Raw genomic sequence first — 22,544 nt, forward strand, 5'->3', positions numbered from 1 at the left:
TTTGAGCTCTCGCAGTGTAATAATACTCTCTTGAACAAACTGCTCAATACAGGCTCCTCTCTGACTGTTCTGTTGTCCTCCCACGTCCAACCCTTCCGCTGGCGGGCGCTCAATGGCGACATTTTCAGTCGCCTAGCATTTCAGATCAACATGCACACTGAATGGAATAAAAGAAGGAATTTGGGGAAAGTACGGGCCGTTTTCTTATGGAATTGGACGACTGTGACAATGAAAATGTGGTCTTTTCTCGAGGCTATAAGCATGCAAGCTCATGTGCAAGCGCGGCCTCGTACGCAAGCAGAGATAACAGTGTGGTACTTGGAGCAGAGCGATAACGTCAGTAGCGACTGACCTGCTTGATGTAAAACGAGAGCTCCAGAGTACAATCAGGCCATTGTGATAGAGGAGGAGGACCATCTCATGTGAGTCAACTCCCGAGGACTTGAGGTGACTTGCTGTCTCTCATCGGGCCTGTGCGTTCAGTGTGTGTGTGTGTGTGTGTGTCCCAGTGAAAGATGAGAAACGGGCATAAATAGAGAAGAGGAAGGAGGTGAGGTGAGGTGGGGGGTGGGACTTGGACCAAGTGAGAGCAAGAGAGGGAGGGAGACTTGCAAGTTTTATTGTGAGGAAGAGTTTTAGCAGAGAGCAGAGGGGAGCATGTGACAGGAGCGAGGAGGCCAGAATTTTAAAGACAAGCGAAAGACAGAAGGGAAAGGAGCAAGAACTAATGTCAGTAGGCTTAAAGAGGCCTGTGCAGTGACAATCCTGGATATTTCTTAATGTGGCAACTGGCAGCTGGACCGAAAAGGTAAATTCATATTGTTTCGAGTATGAATAGTAACAGATCAGCTGTGAAATATGTTGTCAAGTGTAGTAAACTTGCTCTAAGTAATGTATTTTCATGTTTTTATCATATAGGCCTCAAAGCATTTAGCACTGAATTTGTGTTGGTAAGAAATAAAGAGGCCTGCTGGAATTCAGCTCCCTGCTCTTTGGTATCATGACAGAAGGTCACACTGTGTGGCACTGCACTGGTTGCTTGTGCTGTAAACTTAATCCGCTGTGCCAGCCGTAATCAGATTTGAACTCGCAGGGAAAAACGGTGAAAAGGGTCCACCCGCGATGCAAGGTGTGTTTCCAAAGTCGTGTCTGAAATCACCTTTTGGGTTCTCGACTCTTCTGACTCCAAGTCTCTGCAAGACACTTCTGTCAGGAGAGTGTGAATGCTGAACCTGTGACTGCTCTGAGGCAAAAGTGGCAGCCCTTGATTGGAATTTAACATTGACCGGGTTTGATTGAGCTTGGAAAAGTGTGAAGCTTGTAAACAGAAACAAGTTGATGAGTGGAGTGGAGATTTAGGATACATCTTTTGTATTTGTATATCTGTCACTGGGTTATTAAACACTGCAGTTCCTTCGCGTCTACATTTGTTTATTTGTTTCCCAATACAATTCAAACAACCAAAGGTTTGACCCCGACGTGATTTGAACACGCAACCTTCTGATCTGGAGTCAGACGCGCTACCGTTGCGCCACGAGGTCCTATACATAGAATTTAGGGACAATTTTTCAAGTGCCCGCATCCATTTCTCTCTACTATGGTATGTCGTTTTGGATATTTGCACGACATGTTTATCCTCGCCATCGTAAGATTTTACGCACACAAAACCTGTCCTTGTCAGAGCATACAACACGAGACGCTTTCACGGTGTGCTTCTCAGATACTGTAAAAAAAACATTATAAATGTTTCATTTATGGATGTCTTCGGATGCAAAGTGTTTTACTCGTTGCCGCATTTACATTTGACTCCACTGATCCCGCGCGTCTCTTCATTTCCAGATAAAAGGTGAATGAAAAAGGTGAGATCACAGCGCTCCACCGAACGCGCGCGGCGTGACGGTGTACGTGTCCCTGCAGCTCCATCCGGTTACATGTTAGGATGCTGCGGGTGACTTTGGCCCCAGCCAGTCACTAGATGGTGCAATTGAACAGAGCTTGTTTGGTTTCTGATTTGCATTTTTTCCTACTTACTGCTTTGCCATCGAGCGCGGAGCCATGATAAATAATAGTTGGCCCTCTAAGACATGTAAGTAGCCTATTTGTAAGTGAATTAATATCTTATTCAATTTGGCTGAAGTAATGCAATCTGTAGAAGAATGCATTTGAAGTTGTTGCTTAAGGTCCGTCTGAATCCAGTAAGAACTAGATGTAAATGAATCTGTTGTAAAGCGGAACAGTCCTTGTGTATTCATTGCACTGTTCTAAATGTGCGCTGATTTTCTTCCTCTATCTGATGTTTTCAGGTGTGCAGGTCTGTCTGTTAATCCCAGCTGTTTCCTGCGTGGGAAAGACGAGGAGAATCTGGAGAATCTAGGGCACTTATCTGCTCAGCTTCATCAGAGACCAGCCTGTTCCTGGTAAAATGGATGAGTAAGTGCCAGTAAAGATGTAAAATTCTGTCTCACACATTCTGCGTCGGCTTCTGATTGGCCCTGATCGCGTAAAAGCACTGGTCCCCAACCTGAGGGTCCCCACCCCCACTAGGGGTCAATATCAGGAAAACTCATCTTTGAGGCAATATTCACAGGAAATAACTTTCTCAAAATTAATCCAAATCGCTCATTTGGCACAAAAGTTCTGCAGTTATTGCATCACAATTTGGCTTAATTGTACAGTTTATCAGTTCATATGTACTGTTATTGTTATGCATTGAATATAATATGATATATCCATAAAATATGTCACTTTACTCAATCATAGAGGAAAAAGGTTTTGAACCACTGATATAAAGGTAACAGGCCAACCACCAATCAAGAAACTGAGTGCCTTTCATAACTGTTACAGTTCTCTCAAAATTACATGGTTTGTCGTCATCAAGGTATCCTAAAACTCCTTATATTCACCAGTCACCTTAAAATAGAGCTGCTCAGGGCTGATATTAACGTCCCTCCTGCTCCAGCTGTAGGCGCTCTGATTAGGATGCATGCTGTTTTCTGTCTACACTGATGAGCTGGGCTTTAACGTCAGGGAGTCGCAGCAGTGCAGGGCGCATTGATTAGCTGGCTAAATGTCACATTGTTGCCGGCGAGGTGAGCGGATTCTCATCCTGTCAATATGTCTGTCCTCTTCATCCGGTTTTATTATTCTGTTGCTTTTATGACACCAAAGCCAGGTTCCCTTTCTGTCAATCACAATATATAGCAGGTAGAGAGATGGTGATGTCCCTCTCAGTTCTCTTCTGCCATCTCATTGGGTTGACAGGGGTCAGGCTGTAATGTTTCAGGGTTATCATCTGTGGTTGGTTTGGCTGAGCTTCAAGCTTCAGGTGAGAGCTCAACAGTAAGCAGGAAGATGCGTGTGCCTGTCTGTGTGCATTGGTTTTGTCACGGACAACAGAAAGAAAGCCCCAGGGCCTGAAATGGCGTTGCGCAAAAGTGCACTGTGCTTTTCATTGAGTTTGCGACCGCAATCAGTGTCCGATTTACTAAGACAGCAGCTCGTTGCACAGTCAGCTCCTGGAACTGAACCTCCAAGGTGCAGTTCAGTGGTGAGATTTCTATGAGATCTGTGAGCTCAGAAAAAGAAAAGACAAATCATGTTTATTAAATATTTACTTTAGCCACTGTTCAACATCCACCTGAGAAAAGTCAAACTATTCCTCCTAATAAATATGAAAACATTCAGCATGTATTTAAATGATAATACACTAGGAGGCAACAGGTTCACGGGAACTAAAAAGTAGATGAAATGATATAATAAGCCATGCCAAAGACACTCAAAATACACACACTGCTGAGGTAAATATGACCAAACTCACACTCAAATGTCTTCACTAAAAAATGGAAAAATGTAGTTGCAGCCTGAATTGATTTCAAGAGTCAAATTCATACATAAGAAGTCTTCTGCACCCAGTTTATACTGCCTCCCCAACACACCTCACCTATTCACTCACAACTAATACCCATCTGACCACATTCACGAGTGTTAAGCCCGAAATCCATCTAAGACATGATCTTCCAGTTAGTCCGCTCTCATAAGCAGCACAGCCAACAAAAGATTTCTGAGTGGAGATTTTGGGACAGAAAGCGTACTGTTCCTGCCACTGGTGGCACGATGTTAAAGCCTTCTGCATTAGAGCAGACGTGAACATGAACGTGAAGACTGCGCCTCTACAGGTGAAGGACTGTGACAAGTTATATATACTTTTAGCCACTTACCTGCAAATTACTTCACATTATGCTGACCATTCTATTAATAATACTAACCATTTATACCAAGTGCCCACCTCCTAGATCCACACTGTTTTCCACTTATTTCAGTATGACAATCAGCTTAAGCAGACTACCTTTAAACAAACAAACCATCATATTTAACATGTATTCTACTGTATATGATTTTTTATTTTTTTGCCAAAGGACATTAAAACTTTATTATGCAAGACTTTTTTCTCACCAGTTTCACATTTCAAGCTACACAGATTAATTTATGAATGCAGCGGCTTGCAGCTAATGATCAAATCCCGGTCCTGAATGTCATCAAATCACTGAGCCAAATGTTCGCCAGAATGGATTCCTTAATTCTGAAGTCTGTCTATTCTGGAGTCTGTCTAGTCTGTCTATCTATAATTTGATATGCTATACCACACTCTATAGGTAAAAAATGCCATTCCACACCATCACAGTCAGGCGAAAACCTCCTTTGGTACATAGGTTTGGTGATTTTCCTTATTTCAGATTATATGCATGGCATGGATTGAGCAATGTGTACCTGTCTGTCCCAGTGCAACCTGTCAGAACTCCTTGGATAGTATCAGTAATGCACAGACAGGCTTAAAGCATGACTGTTTGCCTTTATTCAGTCTGACTATTCATTGGTGAATACACAGACCAAAATCTATTAATAGTAGCATCATTTTATTTATATACCATGTAGAGGCAAGATATGAAACCCAGTTAAGTGCTGATGAGGGGCTTTCATACAGTATTTCATTTATGGCTATACAGCATCAACATTTATTTTCAGTGATACTTCAGGCATACTTAGACTTTCAAGAAAACGGGATAAAAATGACTTGAGATAAAATCATTTTGCATGCATCGGCTGTATTATAGTTTTATCTCTTGCATATGCATATTTTCTGCTGCATGTGTGTGTAGAAATTGTGAAACTATATATTTTTACAACTATAAGATGTTTCATAATAATATTCTAAGCGATTATCGTTAAATGTGTTGTTTTTGGGTTCTGCTTTATGCATTGTTAAATTGACAAAATTTTAAGTCAAGTTCCTGCTGAGTTTGTGCTGCAAAGGAAAGATTAAGGCTGAGGAGAGTTTTAAACATGCATAGAGAGTCAACAGAAGTTAACCGAAATAAACCTGGATTCACTGTGACTCTCTGCATATTGATTTTCAAAATATCCTGTCATGAAATAAAAGCAAGTCCACCTGGACAGTTAATCTGAGAACAGCATGCTGAGAAATGGTCAGCAGGACCACCAGTATAGAGACATCGATCAAACCACAGCGTGTTTGCATCACCTTCATGCTGCGGCCGTCACATAATGGTATTGTCCACACAGTCTGCATTTAAATGCAGACCTTATACACTTTACATGAGCTGCAATGAAGACGCATACGATGATTGGTCTGAACACCGGTAGTCAAATGTGCCTTAAATAAAGAAGAGCTTTTCCACCTAATGCATATGCAGTGGCACAGTTGGTGTGTTATATAAATGCGACATGTTTAAATATATTAGATGATCCTGGTTTGGTGAGTGATCTTCTTGCAGTTTCTTGAAAACACAGCAGATGAATAAGCCTTTCCTCTGTCAGAAAATAGTTGCCTGATGCTGAGTCAAAAGCTTGTCTGTACCTGGAGGGTTTTCTAAACCTGCACAGAGACCAGCTTTTATGATTTGCTGGTCAGGGATGAGAAGCAAACTGGACTGTTTCAGAGGGAGAGAGGGAGAGCAGCCATCTGCGTGCTCTGCTGCACTGGATGCAGTCTCCATGGCAACATGGTGCTCCCGCAGCAAAATCCTGGGAAGATGGTTCGGTCTCCACCCCCACGCGCATGCACACACAGGCACGCCACACACATGCACTTGCAAGGAGGATGGTGCTCATGTCTCCACTGTCCATACACTGTTTCCTCTTTACCTCCCCAGCTCTAAATGATAGACACAAACATAAAAAAAAAGCTGCATCAACATTGTTATTCATCCTTGAACTTGAACCTTGTGTCCTTAAACAGCCATTGACTTTCTCAGTTCATTCTCTGTCACTCACTTCTCACTTTCCCTCTGTCTCCCTTTCTTTTTACACCAATCCATCAGCCATTGCATCCCCTCTTTTAAGCCGATCACCACGTTTGTTGCTCTCTCCAACCGTAAATTTTTAGAGTTCTCAGCAGGCTTTGGTGATTTACCTCTCTTGTTCCTCCTATCAGTAACCGCTGCACCTACACTGTGTGTGTGAGAGGAGGGGAGAAAGAGTGACGGACCAGGTTGCCTTTTCTTTTTATCACACTAATTCTCTCTTATAAAGCATCACCAGTTTTCTGTTTGGCAGTCTGAGCTTTTCTCATTCTTCTTGTACACATGTAATAATAAAAAAAAAAAAGAGAGAGAGGAGACAGGAGAGGTAAGAGTGAGGGCAGGAAAAAAAAAAATCTCTGTCTCTTTGTTGCCATCTCCCCGTCACTCTACTCATCTGTTACACTATTGGTCAATCCAATCCCCTCCCATTTTCACATCAGCCAGTCAGCTTGTACAATCTTTCTGTATCTCTTGCCTCTTAACAGCCTCTCTCTCTCTCTGTCTCTCTCTCTCTCTCTCTCTCTCTCTCTCAGTCGCTTTCCCTCCCTCTAGCACACACATTCATGCGTTAAAGCCAGATCCAGATTGCTCTCATACACACACACACACACACACGCCCTGTTCCTGCCTCCCTCCCTACACTCTCTGTGTGAGGTGCTCTTTCCTTTGGCGATGTCGTGTTTTGTGGATGGATATCGCTCCCTGTGGAGGAGAGCGCGCTGAAACTTCCCCGTACCTCTCTCTCGGCTGTCAGGAACCTGCTGTAAGTAAACCTCTCTCTCCGAGACTTCCTCCCATCCTCGCTCTTTCATGCCATCCCCGCTGTGTGCCAGCGCTCATTCCTCCATCCTCCACTATTCCCATCTCACACCCTTCTCCCCTTGACGGAAGGTGCAAGCCTCTCCTCCTCTCACGTCTCCCGCTCTCCACTCCATCCCTCTCTCCTGTCTTCCCTCCCCTCTCGCTGGTGGACGCATACACCCTATGTTGTCTGTATGCAAACTAATGCCGCAGGCCATTTGCTGGCCTGTGATGGGTTTGCACTGTGCAGCATAACCTGAAAATGTTTTTGTGTGTGTGTGTGTGTGTGTGTGTGTGTGTGTGTGTGTGTGTGTGCGTGTATGTGAGAGACACCCTCTGTGAGGCTGACCTGACTGTGATTATAGATGAGTGGAGAGATAGGCTGCAGCCATCTGTGCTGGATGGGTGGTGTGGTGATGGGGAGATTGGGGCACACTTGAAATAATAATTTGTGGCTTGATGCAGCATGTTTTTTTTTTACACCGCACTTTATAGGTAAAAAATGCTATTCCACACCATCACAGTCAGGTGAAAACCTCCTTTGATACATAGGTTTGGTGATTTTCATTATTTCAGATTATATGCATGGCATGGATTGAGAATGTGTACAACCTGTCTGTCCCAGTGCAACCTGTCAGAACTCCTTGGATAGTATCAGTAATGCACAGACAGGCTTAAAGCATGACTGTTTGCCTTTACTCAGTCAGTAAAGTGGGCCTCAGAAGGTTTAAACCTCATCTTTCACCAGTTCCACACTCTGGTCTCATGCTATAATCTGCCAACATACAGTAGATGATGAGAGCAGAGCCTGACTTTGTCCTCAAGCATGTGTTTTGAATAGAACTTCGACAAGACACTGGAGATTGCGTGCGGGTGCGTGAGGTATGTGCACCCATACACGTATGTGCAGAAAGACTGCGATGTTGATCAAGGACTTTTTTTTTTTTTTTAAATAGTGATCCAGGGGCACCTCTGTGGTCTCTGTGGGGGGAAGTGGAGACTGGAATGTCCAGCTGGCATGGGAGGAATGTCACCGGAGCTGCATGGGAGGGGTGGGAGTCAGGCGAGGAGGGATGTAAACTTAACCACACACCAAATGATTGACTGAGTGCCCGCCAATACTCTAACTATTGGATTTCCTGCCCCATTTGTGTCATAGCTGTCATATACTGCACACCTTTCTGGCTTGATCCCGTTAAGGCGCTGATGTTGTCATTGTCAGACATCTGTTGCTATTCTTGGATTATTAGCTCTCTTGATGCACATTGCCAATTGTGTGCTCTATGAAAGCCTTTGTGCAATTTCAGATGTTGCATTCAAATGGCCTGTCTTGTGACACACACACATACTGTATGTTACATCTTTCTGTAAATGAACAAGAGGGCACTTTGGCACTTGGCACCATCGCAAATTACATGACGTCAGCAGAAATAGCCCTGTTAGTTGTGACAGTTGTAACCTGCGTGTGTGTGTTTGTGTGTGAAGGTGCGCCGCACTCTTCATCCTCCCTGCAGACTTGTTCAGCTCTAAGGTGATTGTGTTGCCATGGGTAACAGCAACAGAATTGCACCTCCACTCTGCATGGTCAAGCAAATATTTGTGCAAGTTTATATATATATATATATATCAAGGACTATATATATATATATATATATATATATTAATGCTGCTTTGATGTGAGCCCATCAGAGGTAGGGGTTGGGGGAAGTTGGGGTAGTACACAGTATCAAACAAGTGCAGCTCAAACTCATTAAGTTTTAACTTTGTGAAGTCTGAAGAAGAGAAAGCCTGAGTTAAGTATAAAAGCTAGAGGAGTTCCTCTGAGGGATGTAGCGGCCTCAGCTGGGAATTCCTTGAGAGTCCGGTCAGAATAATTGTTATTACCCTCTGCTGTAAAAGCTGTGATGGCTGATAAAGCTTTAATGACTTTTTATCTTATATTAGTTTATATTGTTTCTTTTCCATACATCCAATTCCAGATTTTCTGACACCATGCCAAATTCACATCACTCAGTTTGTTAATTTGCCTACAGATACCAAATGTAGACTGACAGTATAATCACTGTGTTTAGCTGTCTGAATGGTAGTGTACTGTAGTGATTACTGGCCTACTTGTTCTATGTTATGGTCTCAATTTCTATGTGTATTGTTTTTATAGTTTATAATAGTTTGTGAAGAATTTGTACATTTTAGCACAAACTTCTTTCTCTGGCATGAAAAACAGTCTGACTTCACCGTCACTTGTCTTGTCCTATGTTTGGTTACAAAATATGTGTCTGCATATGATTAGATGTGCACAAATGCATAGTATTTATGTGTGGAGTAAAATGTGTAAGTGCATGTTTGCACGTTGGCTGTGGGAATTTACGTTTTTCAAAGCATTTTCAGCTTTGGGGGGGGGGGGGGGGGGGGGGGGGCGGCATGTGGTGAAAGCTTAGAGACTGAGCTCAGAGATGCAGTCATGTCATGTTGGATATATTTAGATGGATCCCTCAGGGGGCCTCAGTAATAGCACTGGCCATATTGTGCCATTTCTTGAACATTTCATACAACATCAGCAATAAAACACTCTTATTTAACCCAGTTTGGTCCATTTCTAAATTCAGTTATGCATTTTATTAATTGCTTTGCGGACCAGTGTTACAATAACAAAAACTATAAATCTAAATACAGGCCATTGGAAAGGGCTAAATGCACATGTCTTATGATATACCACATCATTCTATGTGCAAACTCATGGCCTCGGGTTATTTTCAGGTAATTCCACATGTTTTCCTTCTTATTTTAACCATCTGTGCTCTTCTCATTTTTCACATTCGTGTCATATTTGAGAGACATTTGCAAGAAATTAGCATCTCTGGTCATTTGGACATGGCATGTTGCTTCATCGGGGAGGCAGCCACTTGTTTTCCATCTAGGCTCGCAATTCTGACCTTTATGGAGATACAGAGCTTTGCGTATTGATGCTTTTCCTCATGATGAGCCATGATCAAAAGGCCCAAAGAAGAAGATGCTCAGCATACCAATCGGCATTATGTAGCACTGGTGTTTCACTGTGTGTTACAGAGGAGCGGTGTGGCTATTGTTCTAAATACAGCTGAAGGATAGATTAGTTACACTCACTGGCCTGTTACAACACTGCACTATTGATGTTCCTGTGTTCACTGTCTTGATAGTAATCCTTGAACCAGTCGTGTGTTGGTTCATTACTTCTTCAAGGACACACGCTCCCTCATATAAGCATTGTGTGTGTGTCAGGTAGCATTTGCACTCAATGTTTGTGTTAGTATGAAAAATACAATAAAACTGAGCTCTCCCGCTCTATAGCACTCTTTCCTAAGACTGAAGGTGAGAGAACTTTTTAGATTTTCAGATATTTATTTATATATTTATTTGAATGGGACAGTGCATATTGATGAACATGTTAAAACATGTAAAGATGCCAGATTGTAGCTTGACGCTAAGCTAAGTAAGCAACATATTTAGAAATCCACAGGGCAAAGAAGGTTACCATTTATGGTAAATTAAGGGTGATGTGTTGGAGCACTTAGAGTCTGAACGCTATTCTGGGATCAAATTAAAACTGTAGCGCCTCTTGTAATCAGCTTTAATCAAACCTCTGTAAATGAAAATAAACCTTGTCACCATGCTGTAGGTGCAGCAAGGCAAAAGAGAAAAGCAACAGATTTGATATCTGAAGCCCTCTAACTGAACTCTGCCAGTATCTGTACATGGGGAAATCCCGATTTCTTCCCTGTGCGTTCATTTTTTCCTCCCACCGACACGCTCCTGTGGCAACGAGCTGTGTGCACCTGTGTGTCTGCGCGTTTTCGTGTGTGCTTGCATGCTGGAGTGTGAGCCGTGTGTTAATATGTTGATACAGGCAGTTCCTGTGACACATTCCTGGCCAGCTTGGCTCAGATCGGGCGAGCTGATAATTTTAGCTGCGCTTATGTCAGTCAGTCCCGCTGTGTGAGGACAGTGAAGAGAAGGTAACACTCCTCGACATTTGTCATCCACTGCATCATCCGTGCCAGAGGACTACACATGACGAATGTCTGCGTAATGTTTTCTACTCTGCCATCAAAGCCGCAATTCTAAGACAAGCGGCTTTGAATATGGCATCACAAAAAGTGTTTTTTGAGGTAGAAGGAGCACTTGTACAATCCAGTCCTGCAAAAACACAACCATTGTGAAGCCTTTAGTGTGTAGTTTCAGTTCTCTGGCCATGTTGAGGCCTCATCGGTCTGGATTGCATTATATCGGAAGAAGTTTCTGTTATTTTGTCCACCGGGATCGTGGTTTAGGCCTCCTACTTTATGTGCAGAGGTTGACAGCCGCACAAATCATGAATCCGCTGACCTATCAGCATGACGAACAAATGATGGAATTTCTAATCCCCTTAAGTAAATGAATTTCCACCCTGTTAGGAATCTGAGCTGTAATGCACATTCAGGATTCGATGACAGGTTTCTTCATGTCTGATTAAAATGAGCAGCATGAGGGGAAAAAAACTAGCGGACTAGCAGACTAGCAGACTGAGGCAGGCTTTTCTGCTCCTTCCAACCACAGAGCAAGAAAACCCAAAACTCCAGATTATGTTACTTAAAACACTATATTCTATCTCTGACATCCGTCATCAGGTTGGATTTTGGTGTGTGTGTTTCTATGATGAGAGGGGCATTTGAGTGAAACGCCCATGGTGAAGTGCTTATATTCTTCTGTTGTGATTGCTGTGCTTGTTTTCGGAATATTTGGCTGTTACATAAACCATGTTTTTGACCTTTTTTTTTTCTAAAAGCATCCAGATGGTGTCAAACATCTCAACTTCCCACGTACCTGGATGGATGACGGAAGGCCTGTTAAACTGCAGCCCACCTGAAACATCATTGTGGTCGGCGTCCTATTACGCCATGTGGCACGGAGCTGTTTATGTTAATATATGTTTAGCTCAAGGCATCTATTGCCTCAGTTATTTAAAGAAACAAATTATTTCAGGATCAGCTCCTCTACCCCGTGGCACATGCTCCTCTTTCACTGAAATAATTCTCTCTGCTGGGAGAGGGAGAGGGTCGGGGAGGATAAAAAAGAGGGTGAAGAATCTGTGCGTCATGTAATATTCCCTTTGACTGAATTAAACTGCAAAATATTCGAATACACACTTAAAAACATGGATTATATAATCTGTTTAGCTCTCCTACTTATACTGCTTATAACTGCCCATGCAAATTCTGTTGATGTTCAGTGTAGAACACATGCAAGAATAATGAATGTCAATGTCAAGTGTTTGATATTCATAACTCAGTACAAATGAGGGCAGAGAGACAAGAGATTGCACTTTTTTTCCTCCAAATTTGGTCCGACATCATGTGGTTGTGACTAGCTGCGAGAGTGTGCTCACACTGGCTCGGCATTGTGCACTTGAAGGGCTGCGAAGTGAGCCTGTATCTCCCTATCTGAGCTGCTCGTGTATCTATTTCTCAAGGCTCAGTGGAGTTGAGCTGCTGTTCTGATGCCTTGATGTTATTCATGTCAAGAATCTCTTGATGAAGTTCTGCTCACAACAGAGTGGAAATGAGGGGAGATGAAATGAGTTTTATGGCTGCTGTGGTCATAGATGTGGTTTATTTTAGGGGTGACTTAAGTGTTAGTATTAGACTTAATTACCTCTGTGAGACACTTTTACTGCTTAGTTTTACTCATCCTTACATGACTACACCGATTTTTTGTTGCTGTGATCTTGATACTTTTAACTTAAGAAAGAAAAGGACATTTGTGGGAACTGGAGCACTTGGCACCCAATTTACGCTCATACACCTGCTTTCCCTGAGGCCAGCTGTGGTCTAAAGACAGCTGGGTAGCTGCCACAGCATTTGAGAGGAAGCGTCAGAGTTTTCCTTTCAACCCATCAATCAATCGGCGATTTGCGTGCACAGGAGACCTGTGTTTTACTATGAGCTGTCAATAACAGACTCTTGCTTGTGTGTGCACAGTCTCAAATATCTACCCTATAATGTGTCTTTATGATGCATTTGCATATTTATACAGAATATTAGCAACACATGCTGATCATTTCCTTTTTAAAATCCAAACCTTATTAGTAATTATGCTGCCGTTCTTCTTCTAAATCCATTCTTAACATATAATCACACATGCTGGCAACAATTAAACGGCACAATAGGCCCGAGGATATGATGGCGATGCTTTGGGACGCTAATGCTGTAGAAAGCGCTCATGAATGGGTGTAAAAATAAATGTCAGATGTGTAGTATGTGCGTTACGTGTGTTGGAGAGAGGAACAAGGGACAGGCTCATGGATATGTGCAGCATGTGCATCCTTCTCCAGTGTTTCTGAGTCATTACTATGCTGGTCATCTGAGGTTCCCTGCGCTTTTTCGCACTGTGTGTGCAGCTCAGAGCACGTGCCTGCCAGTGGTGTGAAGAGGATGAGAACTGATAGCTCTATATATAGAAGTATATGTATGTGGAGGCTTAAGACTGGACCGTGCAGGAGGATGGAGGCTCACCGAGCATACTAACAAGGGTTGCGCAGGCTTCATACGCCATCGATTAGCTCTGAGTGTGCATTCTTGTGTTTGTATGTTTTTGAGGAAATTAATTGGGTGTGTGCATTTGTATATGTATACAGATGTAACTTAAGCAGCTGAGGAGGAAAGGAGGAGATGGGCTATAGTGTGACTCAGATTGAAACAGATGACTGACTCTGTGTGTGTGTGTGTGTGTGTGTGTGTGTGTGTGTGTGTGTGTGTGAGCGATGGTGTCAGGCCCGGAGCTGTCAGACTCCAGCACCGTCATGGTAGCCCCAAGATATCAGGATCACGCTCTGTTACACAAGAACCTTCTCGCCGTTCGGCGCGTGAATGTACTGTACAGTATCTGTGAGTCCCCTCTTCCTCGTCCTCTTCGCCACTTTCCTTTCTCATCTTCTTCTTGAGTTCTTTTCCTCTCCACCTTCCTCTCCTCCTCCGCATCTTTCCGGGTTCACTTTGTCTGTGTCATGAGGTTTCAGAGCACGGCAGGCAGAGGCATGAGGGCACTGCATTCTGTATAAAACTCAAGCAAAAATAAATAATGAAAAAACAAGGCATCAGGTGTGCAGCACCGAGCGCTGCCGCATTGTTGGCTGCAATCAAGCACAGCGGCACCCTTAACCCTCGTTACTCACGCTCACATTATTTGTCGTGTGACTTCCACAAGGCAAAAAAAAAACAAAAAAACGCCTGAAGTGGGTGTGGATCTGCTTGCGGAATATCTTGGAGGACGCCGCTGTCATTACTATCATTACTGTTATTGTTGCACTTCTTACTGACCCTGGGGCAGAACGGTTTCTTCTGGTTGTTGATGTTGCACAAGAGCAGGCTGCCGCGATGTGTTTGTTTCTACCATTTAACTCCGCAGTTTGATATGGACCACATGTATCTGGAGTATAAACCATCTAATATTTAAAAATATGTGAAGAAACACTTACAATTACATTCTACTTTCTGATTATCTGTAGTCTTTTGGTGCAAACAGTTCTCCCGTTCTATTATGTGGTCTCTTTGGGAGGCCACTAGTGGTTCATCTTCCTCTCGTTTAGTAACTGCAGGAGTCGTATATTCTGATAGAACTGTTGTTTCAGCAGAAAGCGCCGCGGTAAACCAATAATGCTGTGGAGCCCTCACTGCGGGGATGACAACAGTCTTCTTCAAAGGGCTGCCCACACCGGACTGCAGCATTTGGTATATCGGTCATGACAGAGACCCTCTCTCTAATTACTTACTGTGGTGCATGAACACAAGCCGTCTATAGATTGTTCTATCCAGCGGCAGTGTGTTTGAGACAGAGTTTGGACAGAAAAAACATCAGATATTGTGATTTTACAGGACTAAAAAGATTCACCACCACAGCGGCTCCTACTAGAATCAATGGACGTGGTTGAGAGGCTGCAGCAACATACTCAGTACTCTGTATGGGCGAGCCCTGAATAAATTTGCTGCAGACAGCTAATGATATGTCGTTCTCTGAGCGGTATTTTGATCCTCTTATCCTCTACTTCCTGTCCCACCCACCCCAGCAGTCTGGCCCGGGAGTTCAGGATGATGGGATTTTTGGAAAGGTGTGCGTGGGCGTGGAGCGAGGGAGCAGAGCCCGATGCGAGGGCCGGGGGGAGGGATGGCTGGACTCAATCCACGCAGATTAACTGCGGATTGATGTTTTTGTCTGAGAATGGTCACCTTCCGCTCCAGATGAAACTCTGACCACCCCGTACAGACGGCGCGTTTAAGGGATTTGGCGCAAAATCATCCTGTGACAAGATATTTTACTTGAATTTCAAAATCATAATCCCCTTTTCAGTATTAAGGGCCTTTCTTAATCCCAGCATATGTGTAATTTGATACTATAATGCTAGACGGAGAGGCATATGTTCCAAATCCTCATTTGAAGTCTTTTTTTTAAAGGTGACATCATGAATTATATAACTCTGTGTTTTGTTTGGCTGCCCTGCGTGTGTGTGTGTGTGTGTGTGTGTGTGTGTGTGTGTGTGTGTGTGTGTATGTACTTGTCGGGCAAAGTAATGACGTATTCCTTCATAACTATAACTGGAGGCCAGATGATCCAAATGTTTAGATGATCATCAACCGTCAGCTGCTGTTTCTGCTTTCTCATTATTAGGAGCTAATCGGCATAGTTTTGAGTGCGCACGAGATTACACAAGTTAAATAATCAAACAGCAGATTGAGGCCTTATGTTCAATATGTTCCTGCATTCAAGACTGTTGTCTTTCCAGCCTTGACAGTTGGACTTTTCTTTTTGTTGTCTGTTCCAGTCTCTACCTCTCACTCCCCTCTGGCCAGCACGAATAGTTGGCCTATGATGCAATCCCTCGTCCCTGCTAGTTTAAGTTTCCCGGCCAATCAGAGCACGGCAGTAGGAGGGTACCCAGTCAGCTCACGCTTGTAAACAGCACTGACAGTAGGAGGGACTTTAAATTTACAGTCCTGCCCTCTGTTGTCATCCCTGTTCAGCCTTTTTCAGTGTGTGTGTGTGTCTGTGTGTGTGTGTGTGTGTGTGTGTGTGTGATGCACAGTAAAAGGAAAAGCCAGAGAAGGAAAAAGGAAAAGGAAGAGTGGTCAGCAGGGTTGACGGGGGAGACGAGGGGGGTGGAGTGGGCGTGCATGTGTGAGTCAGGGTGTGAGCTGATTCTTCAGTGTTACACTGACTTAGCACAGAGCTGCCATGGTGCCTTCTAGACTGGTCCCCTCCACACTTCTGACAGTAGGTAGCTTTTCTGTCAACTCTCTGTGTGCATGTGTGACTCCACGGTATCAGCTGTTACCAGAGAGGAGTGTGTGAGTTTGTGTGTTTGTCCGAGCTGTCAGCACATATTCATTGGTGCTGCGTCGGTGCATGAAGGAGAGCAGAGAGCAGAAGGGCTTGTACTTTTACTGTATTCCCTCCTTTTCCTCTTAAGCTGTCCATCTCTCTTCCCTCCTGTTGAACTGGGAAGAGGTCGTTTAATTTCCTGTCGTGCCTACTCCCATTTTTTCTTTTCCACCTCACCTCATCTCCACACGGGTGTTTGGGGAGGTACACATTAGCTGCGAGGATCCTATTGTACAGCAAAGCAACAGCAGAGGTTTCAGTGCAGAAGGAGACAAAGAAAACTGTTGCTTTTGTATTCAGCAAAGGCAGCACTGAATAGACTCTTTGTGTGTTAACTCCACGGGTGTTAGCTTGTTGTCACACACAAACATCCCGCACGCATGCACTTAAAAACACACACACACACAAACAATTAGTTACACATACAAACAGTGTAATCCTGAGAGTTTGGAGAATTAGTCAGGCTAAGGTCACCGGCAGCACTACAGCTGCTATTACTGCGCATATAATGGGCAGCAGAAGTATGACACATTTCATTTTGATGGTATTAGCTGACAGCTCTCTGCAGGACGTGTCCTCTCATTAATAATTTTTTTGAAGCTTCCTGCAGTCCTGCCTGGGCTCGGCTTTATCCCACCCCGCTGCCTTTAACTGCAGAGGCCAATTTCTGAATCTGCGTGTCTCTGCTCACTTTTTATTTTTTAACTCGCAAAGTCTGTCAAGTTAGCTGGTCATGGTTGCTTTAGAGCCTTAGAACTAAGCATCGTGGCCTACTTCGGAGTTAAAGTGGGCATGAACGAAGTTGGGGCCATTTCAAAACACGGCCAGTCTGCAAACGTGCACAGGAGTACCCGCCCACTCATGTGCAGGCATGCATGACCGTCACGTGTTACGTGTCCATCAGCTTGATAGTAAAGAGTAGTGAGGAGCTTTCTACAAGTTCTTTCATGCATCAGCTAAACTAAGTTCAAATGTTAAACTTTAAGTATTGCACCTTGAGATTGACTCAATTTCCACTTGGTGACACCAGGCTCTTCATTCTCCAGCAGTCCCCCGGTCTTATTTTAGTTTCACTGTCATTGCCTCCTCGCCTACCCACTAATACACATGTCTAAATTTAGACAGACGTCATTACAGATGATATTAGTATCGTTGTGTGGTCTAGTGCAGAAAGAGAATGACAGAGGAGTGTGAGAACCTCACTGAAGTATACAGCACATCCTGTGGCTGATCCCTCTTTAGTTCCACGTTCTATCGAGAGACGTTCAAGCCTCTTTTCATCTGAATTCAGCAGAGACGACTGGATGCTCTTGAAGTGCCAGTTCCGAGCGTAGGGTTTTTAGAGAACAATGCATATTTAGATTTAGACAAAACATAAGCTACTTACCGGTAATCATTTCCGTGAGACACCCTGCGTGTCCCTGACCAGAGTGAATGTGACATGTCGTTCTCATGGTTGACAGCTTAAGAAGTGACCTGTACCCTCCCAGTCTGGAGATCTAGAGATTGTGTGTCATTGGATCCTCTGTGTGTGTGCGTGTGTGTGTGTGTGTGTGTGCGTGTGGGCAAAACTAACAATAGGACGTGAGCAGAGATGGAACGTAGGGGATTGAGTGCTGTATTAGATCCAGCAGTGACAGATGTGCAGACAGGGGGAGAGTCTGGTGGGGGTTGATGATTATTGGTGTGTGTGTGTTTGTGTGTGTGTTTTTTTTCTTTGCACACATGTGTGTGTGTCCTTGTCGTTGATTGTGTGATGTTCATAACTACAGTATATCTTAAGGCCAGGCATGTTTGTTTGAGACACATGCTGCTGTTCGCTCATCCCTGCAATTTGTATGAGCGTATGAGTGCACGTCTGTGTCTGAGACATGAATAATACATGTGTTGACCTACTGAGAAAATGTGGCTCGTCCACATCGCTGCAGCCAGTTAGCAACATGGAGATAAAAATGGCACTCAGGGTGTTTAACAAACATGACAATTTCAAGCTGTAGGTCAAGTCAGGTGAAACTGTTCTCTGACAAATGCACGTTGTCATGGCTTCTTGTCACTTTCATCGGTAACACCTCATTGTTGCAAAGGGCATGTGCACATTTTTGGATTCACACTGGATGTTTTTCCCGTAGACAACACCCAAGCTTCCCTGCTTCATTTTCACACTCGGTGCATAGCAATGAGAACGTGCTGCATAAGCATCTTTAACACACCGCTGTTGTTATTATGCCATATGTGTTCAGACTTGCACTGATGAATGTGAAAGTGGGCCACGCTGGAAACGGCTGTGGTTTGTGTTGCTAGGCAGAATATCCATACCTTGCAGCTGGATTTCCATAACGGATGAGATTGTGTAATGCATAGGGGGGCTCCTCTGTTCTGGTCACCTCACACAGTTTTGCTGCCAGTTCAAATTGGTATTCTAGATGTATTTCAAAGTATGTTTTTATGTGCCTGTGAGGTCAGGATTTATAGTATAAGCCCCTTTACAAAAGAGCTGGGATGGTGTGTAAAACATAAATAAGTTACTAATCCTTGAAAACAGTACAAAGAATATATTTAATGAATCACCTCATCTGTTTTATTGATTTTTGTAAATATCTGCTTATTTTGAATTTGATGGCAGCAACATGTTTTAAACGAGTTGGGACAGGAGCAACAAAAGGCTGGGGAAGTGGTGGAATGCTCTAAAAACACCTGTTTGGAACATTCCACAGGTAAACAGGTTGATTTGCAACAGGTGATAGTATCATGATTGGGTAAGAAAGAAGCATCCTGGAAAGGCTCAGTCGCTCATAAGCAAGGGTGGAGTGAGTTTCACCACTTTGTGAACACATGCTTGTATAAAGTAGATTAATACATGGGCTCAGGGACACTTTGTAAAACTGCTGTCTGTAAACACAGTTCAATTACAAATGATTGCATCCTGTTCTTAGAAAAGTTTTACACAGTGTCAGAACTTTTCTGGAGTCGGGGTTGTCGAAAGCTCCTCTTTTATGTTCCCTCTGTGGTGTTCGGTGAGATGTTAAATCAAAAGCCAGGCACATGGCCATACTGGTTTGTCTACATCTGCTGCTGTCTGCACACGCAGGATTGTTGCATGCTTCTATTTCACACAGTTCTCATTCAGCTGGCTTTTATCTGGTATTAACCCAGAAATAACACCACAACAATGGACACATTTTTGTACTAATCAAGGAATTAAACAGCTTTGTTAACTTCAGCTCCTGGTACCTCCTGTGATAAGTTTGCTGAGCTTCAGCACCCTGAAAGTGACACTTTTATTGCCAAAATATTGGCAAATATTCATGACTTTATCTTTGTCTCCCTGCAGGTTATCTGCTGTCATTGTTTGTGGCGTTAAATGTCCTCTGCCATGGCGAAGCGTGAGGCCGGGAGTACCAGCCCTGTGGTGCGTCAGATAGACAAGCAGTTTCTGGTCTGCAGTATCTGTCTGGATCACTACCGTAACCCCAAGGTCCTGCCCTGTCTGCACACCTTCTGTGAGAGGTAAGTAACGTTTGTGCTCGCTACTTCACTGACAACTGGCGTAAGTCCTAATTACCTACACCCCCCTCAAGCTAAACCTGACACAAACCCACATCTCTGCATGCCATCTGCTGCACGTAGCTTCTTCTTCCCATGCAAAGAAGATGGAACAGCACTTTTTACCATTTATCTACAAGCACTTATCCTCCCATCCTATGACAGAAGAATTCTTGCCATATTTACATGTCCTCAAATAGAGGAACCTCGTCTATTGCAAATCCTTACCCGCAATTAAACAGCTCAGAGCACTTCTCCTTCGACTCCACTGGGATAAGTGCATTCCTCAGCATCAGGGACTGCGGTCTGAGAAAAGGCTCATTGTTGGGAGACACAATCACAACGCCTCAATCTACAATTCCTCAGAAAGATGACACCCCCTCAGGAGGTACTTACTGGGACCTTCCTGTGCCGAGCCAAGCACAGGGTGGGAGGATGGAGAATGAGGGAGGTGCAGAGGATAGCCGGGATTATGTTTCAGACTGGTTTACTTCTAAACCTGTGATCAAACAAATATTTATGGAATAGTTTTGAATAGCCACACAGATGGGATAAAGCCTTTTTCCATGCAGCGCGAGGGGCATTTGCCCACCGGAGGGCACGTTTAATCCCCGGTTTAACTGGACGGCATGTGATCTGGAGCCCTGCTGAGGTGCACAGATTTTTGTCTGGAGCTATACGTGATGTTGCCAGACAGATGTTTTAATGCTGGATGGGTTGATGTAGATTTAGGGGGTTTAGGGCTGGCAAACCCACACTGGGCCCAGTCTGTTTGATGACATTGTATCTTTTTTTAAATTTTGCTCCCCTTTTCCTCTTCCTGTGATCATCTTTGGGCATGCAGATTAACTGTACGACTACTTCTTAATATCCTAATGGTGTTCTCCAGATATACGAAAACATGTTTGTTTGAAACACACCCCCAACACATTTTTTTGTGTGAAAATGAAATTTCAGATCCAAATATGATTGTTCCCACTGATCGCGAAGCATATCGCAATTGTGGTATCTGTCAAAATAACCCCCATATGCTTTTTTTTATATCTATATCGTGCAGCCTTAGCAACAAGTATTCAGTAGTTGACAGATGTGACAGTGGGAATAATGATTAGCTGTGGTCCTGTCACAGCACTTTTCACCACATAGCTGTTGGAGCCTGCGGTCCCCGGCTGGTTGTGTGTCTTGACAAAGCAACAGTAATTTATCCAGGCCTCAGAGCGTTTCAGAGGTGTTGACACAGCGGTAGGTAGACAGAGACTTTTGTTAAAGCCCTCTGTTGTTATCAAAGGCTCGCGACTGCAGTTTACCAAGGTTTGCAGTGTCATAAATTAAAGAGGACGGTGTTAGCATGCAGCCCAGGCAGCTGCCAGACATCCTTGAGTACGGCAACAGGGACTTATCCTCGACACTGACCCCAGGTTTCTTGCAGCATTAGCAACCAATTTAATGATAACAGGAGCTGGAGAAAAACAGTCGTACATCACGTGCTGGACGGCAGCCGGGCCGCAGGCCAGGAGTGCGACGTATTCTGCATATTGCAGCTGAACTTTGCTGACTGTGTGTTTGGTTTTTCGCTTGAAGGTGTCCAATGTTAAATAGGTTTCCTCCTAAGGGCAGCCGAACTTGCACAGCATCCTCAGCCTTTAGGGGCCGATGGGTTAGATGTGTGATCGCTGCCGGGATCCAAATCCAACAAACATGCAGAAATATAAACAAACATGCTGCACGCAAACGTCCATTCTGCCTAAAGTTTTCTGTCTCTTTGCATCTGTGTTAGGCAGACCAGTTTGCCAGAGATTCCCTTCCTCAAAGAGAGTGTGAGAGAGAGTGTGTTTTCTCCTGAGGCTGCGGGTCCTGCAAATTGACTTGGATTCACACTTTTACCCTATTTGTTGTGACAGGAGCACTATTTAGGCACTGTCTCTCAATTATGGTGATAAGGTGACAGCACTCTCTCTCTCTGTGTGTAGCATCTTCCTCTCCTTCTATCTCTGCTGCATTGGCAAATTGAATGTGACTAATAATTACAAACATAACAGTGCAAATGCTCGTGTTGATTTTCTACTCTAATTCTTACATTCTTCATTCGTTCACTCCCTCCCTCCAGTTGTCTCCAGAACTACATTCCCCCGGAGTCTCTGACGCTCTCGTGTCCGGTGTGTCGGCAGACGTCCATCCTGCCGGAGAAAGGAGTTTGCGCTCTGCAGAACAACTTCTTCATCACTAATCTCATGGAGGTTTGACTTGCTGCCACTTGTTTACTTGAAGTCAGGCACAAATTGCATGGAGCGAATGACAAACAGCAGATGAAAGCAGCTATGGGGTTAACAACAAAGCAAAGATTGTTTAAAACAATTACAGCCAGTACTGAACGAAATGGGACGCAGGGTCTGTGCATGATCCTGTGCGCTCATGGTGATCAGAGGGAGGACATTTTTTTAGAATGAGGTCATTCTGGACAGTCAAGGGCCTCTTTTAGGGTTTATTTTAAAT

At 43.8% G+C, this 22,544-nt stretch overlaps 1 protein-coding gene and 1 non-coding gene across 4 annotated transcripts in view; one reads left to right on the top strand and one right to left on the bottom strand.

Moving 5' to 3' along the window:
- The first annotated feature begins 622 nt into the window (after positions 1–622).
- The window catches only part of trim3b (tripartite motif containing 3b), a 30,478-nt gene continuing 8,556 nt past the window's right edge, over positions 623–22,544 (top strand). For 2 of the 3 annotated variants that reach the window (XM_041951871.1, XM_041951873.1), the window contains exons 1-3: positions 16,267–16,400; positions 19,840–20,015; positions 22,159–22,288. In XM_041951871.1, coding sequence (XP_041807805.1) covers positions 19,870–20,015; positions 22,159–22,288 — 276 coding nt within the window. In that variant the 5' untranslated portion in view covers positions 16,267–16,400; positions 19,840–19,869. Of the gene's footprint in view, positions 809–2,303; positions 2,431–16,266; positions 16,401–19,839; positions 20,016–22,158; positions 22,289–22,544 lie in introns of those variants that run through there. The other variant, XM_041951872.1, reaches the window with a different exon arrangement.
- On the bottom strand, positions 1,470–1,541 carry trnaw-cca. Its single transcript has one exon. It is a non-coding gene; the product is annotated as a tRNA-Trp (tRNA).

The sequence above is a fragment of the Chelmon rostratus genome, chromosome 14 (assembly GCF_017976325.1).
Source record: "Chelmon rostratus isolate fCheRos1 chromosome 14, fCheRos1.pri, whole genome shotgun sequence".
NCBI lineage: Eukaryota > Metazoa > Chordata > Actinopteri > Chaetodontiformes > Chaetodontidae > Chelmon > Chelmon rostratus.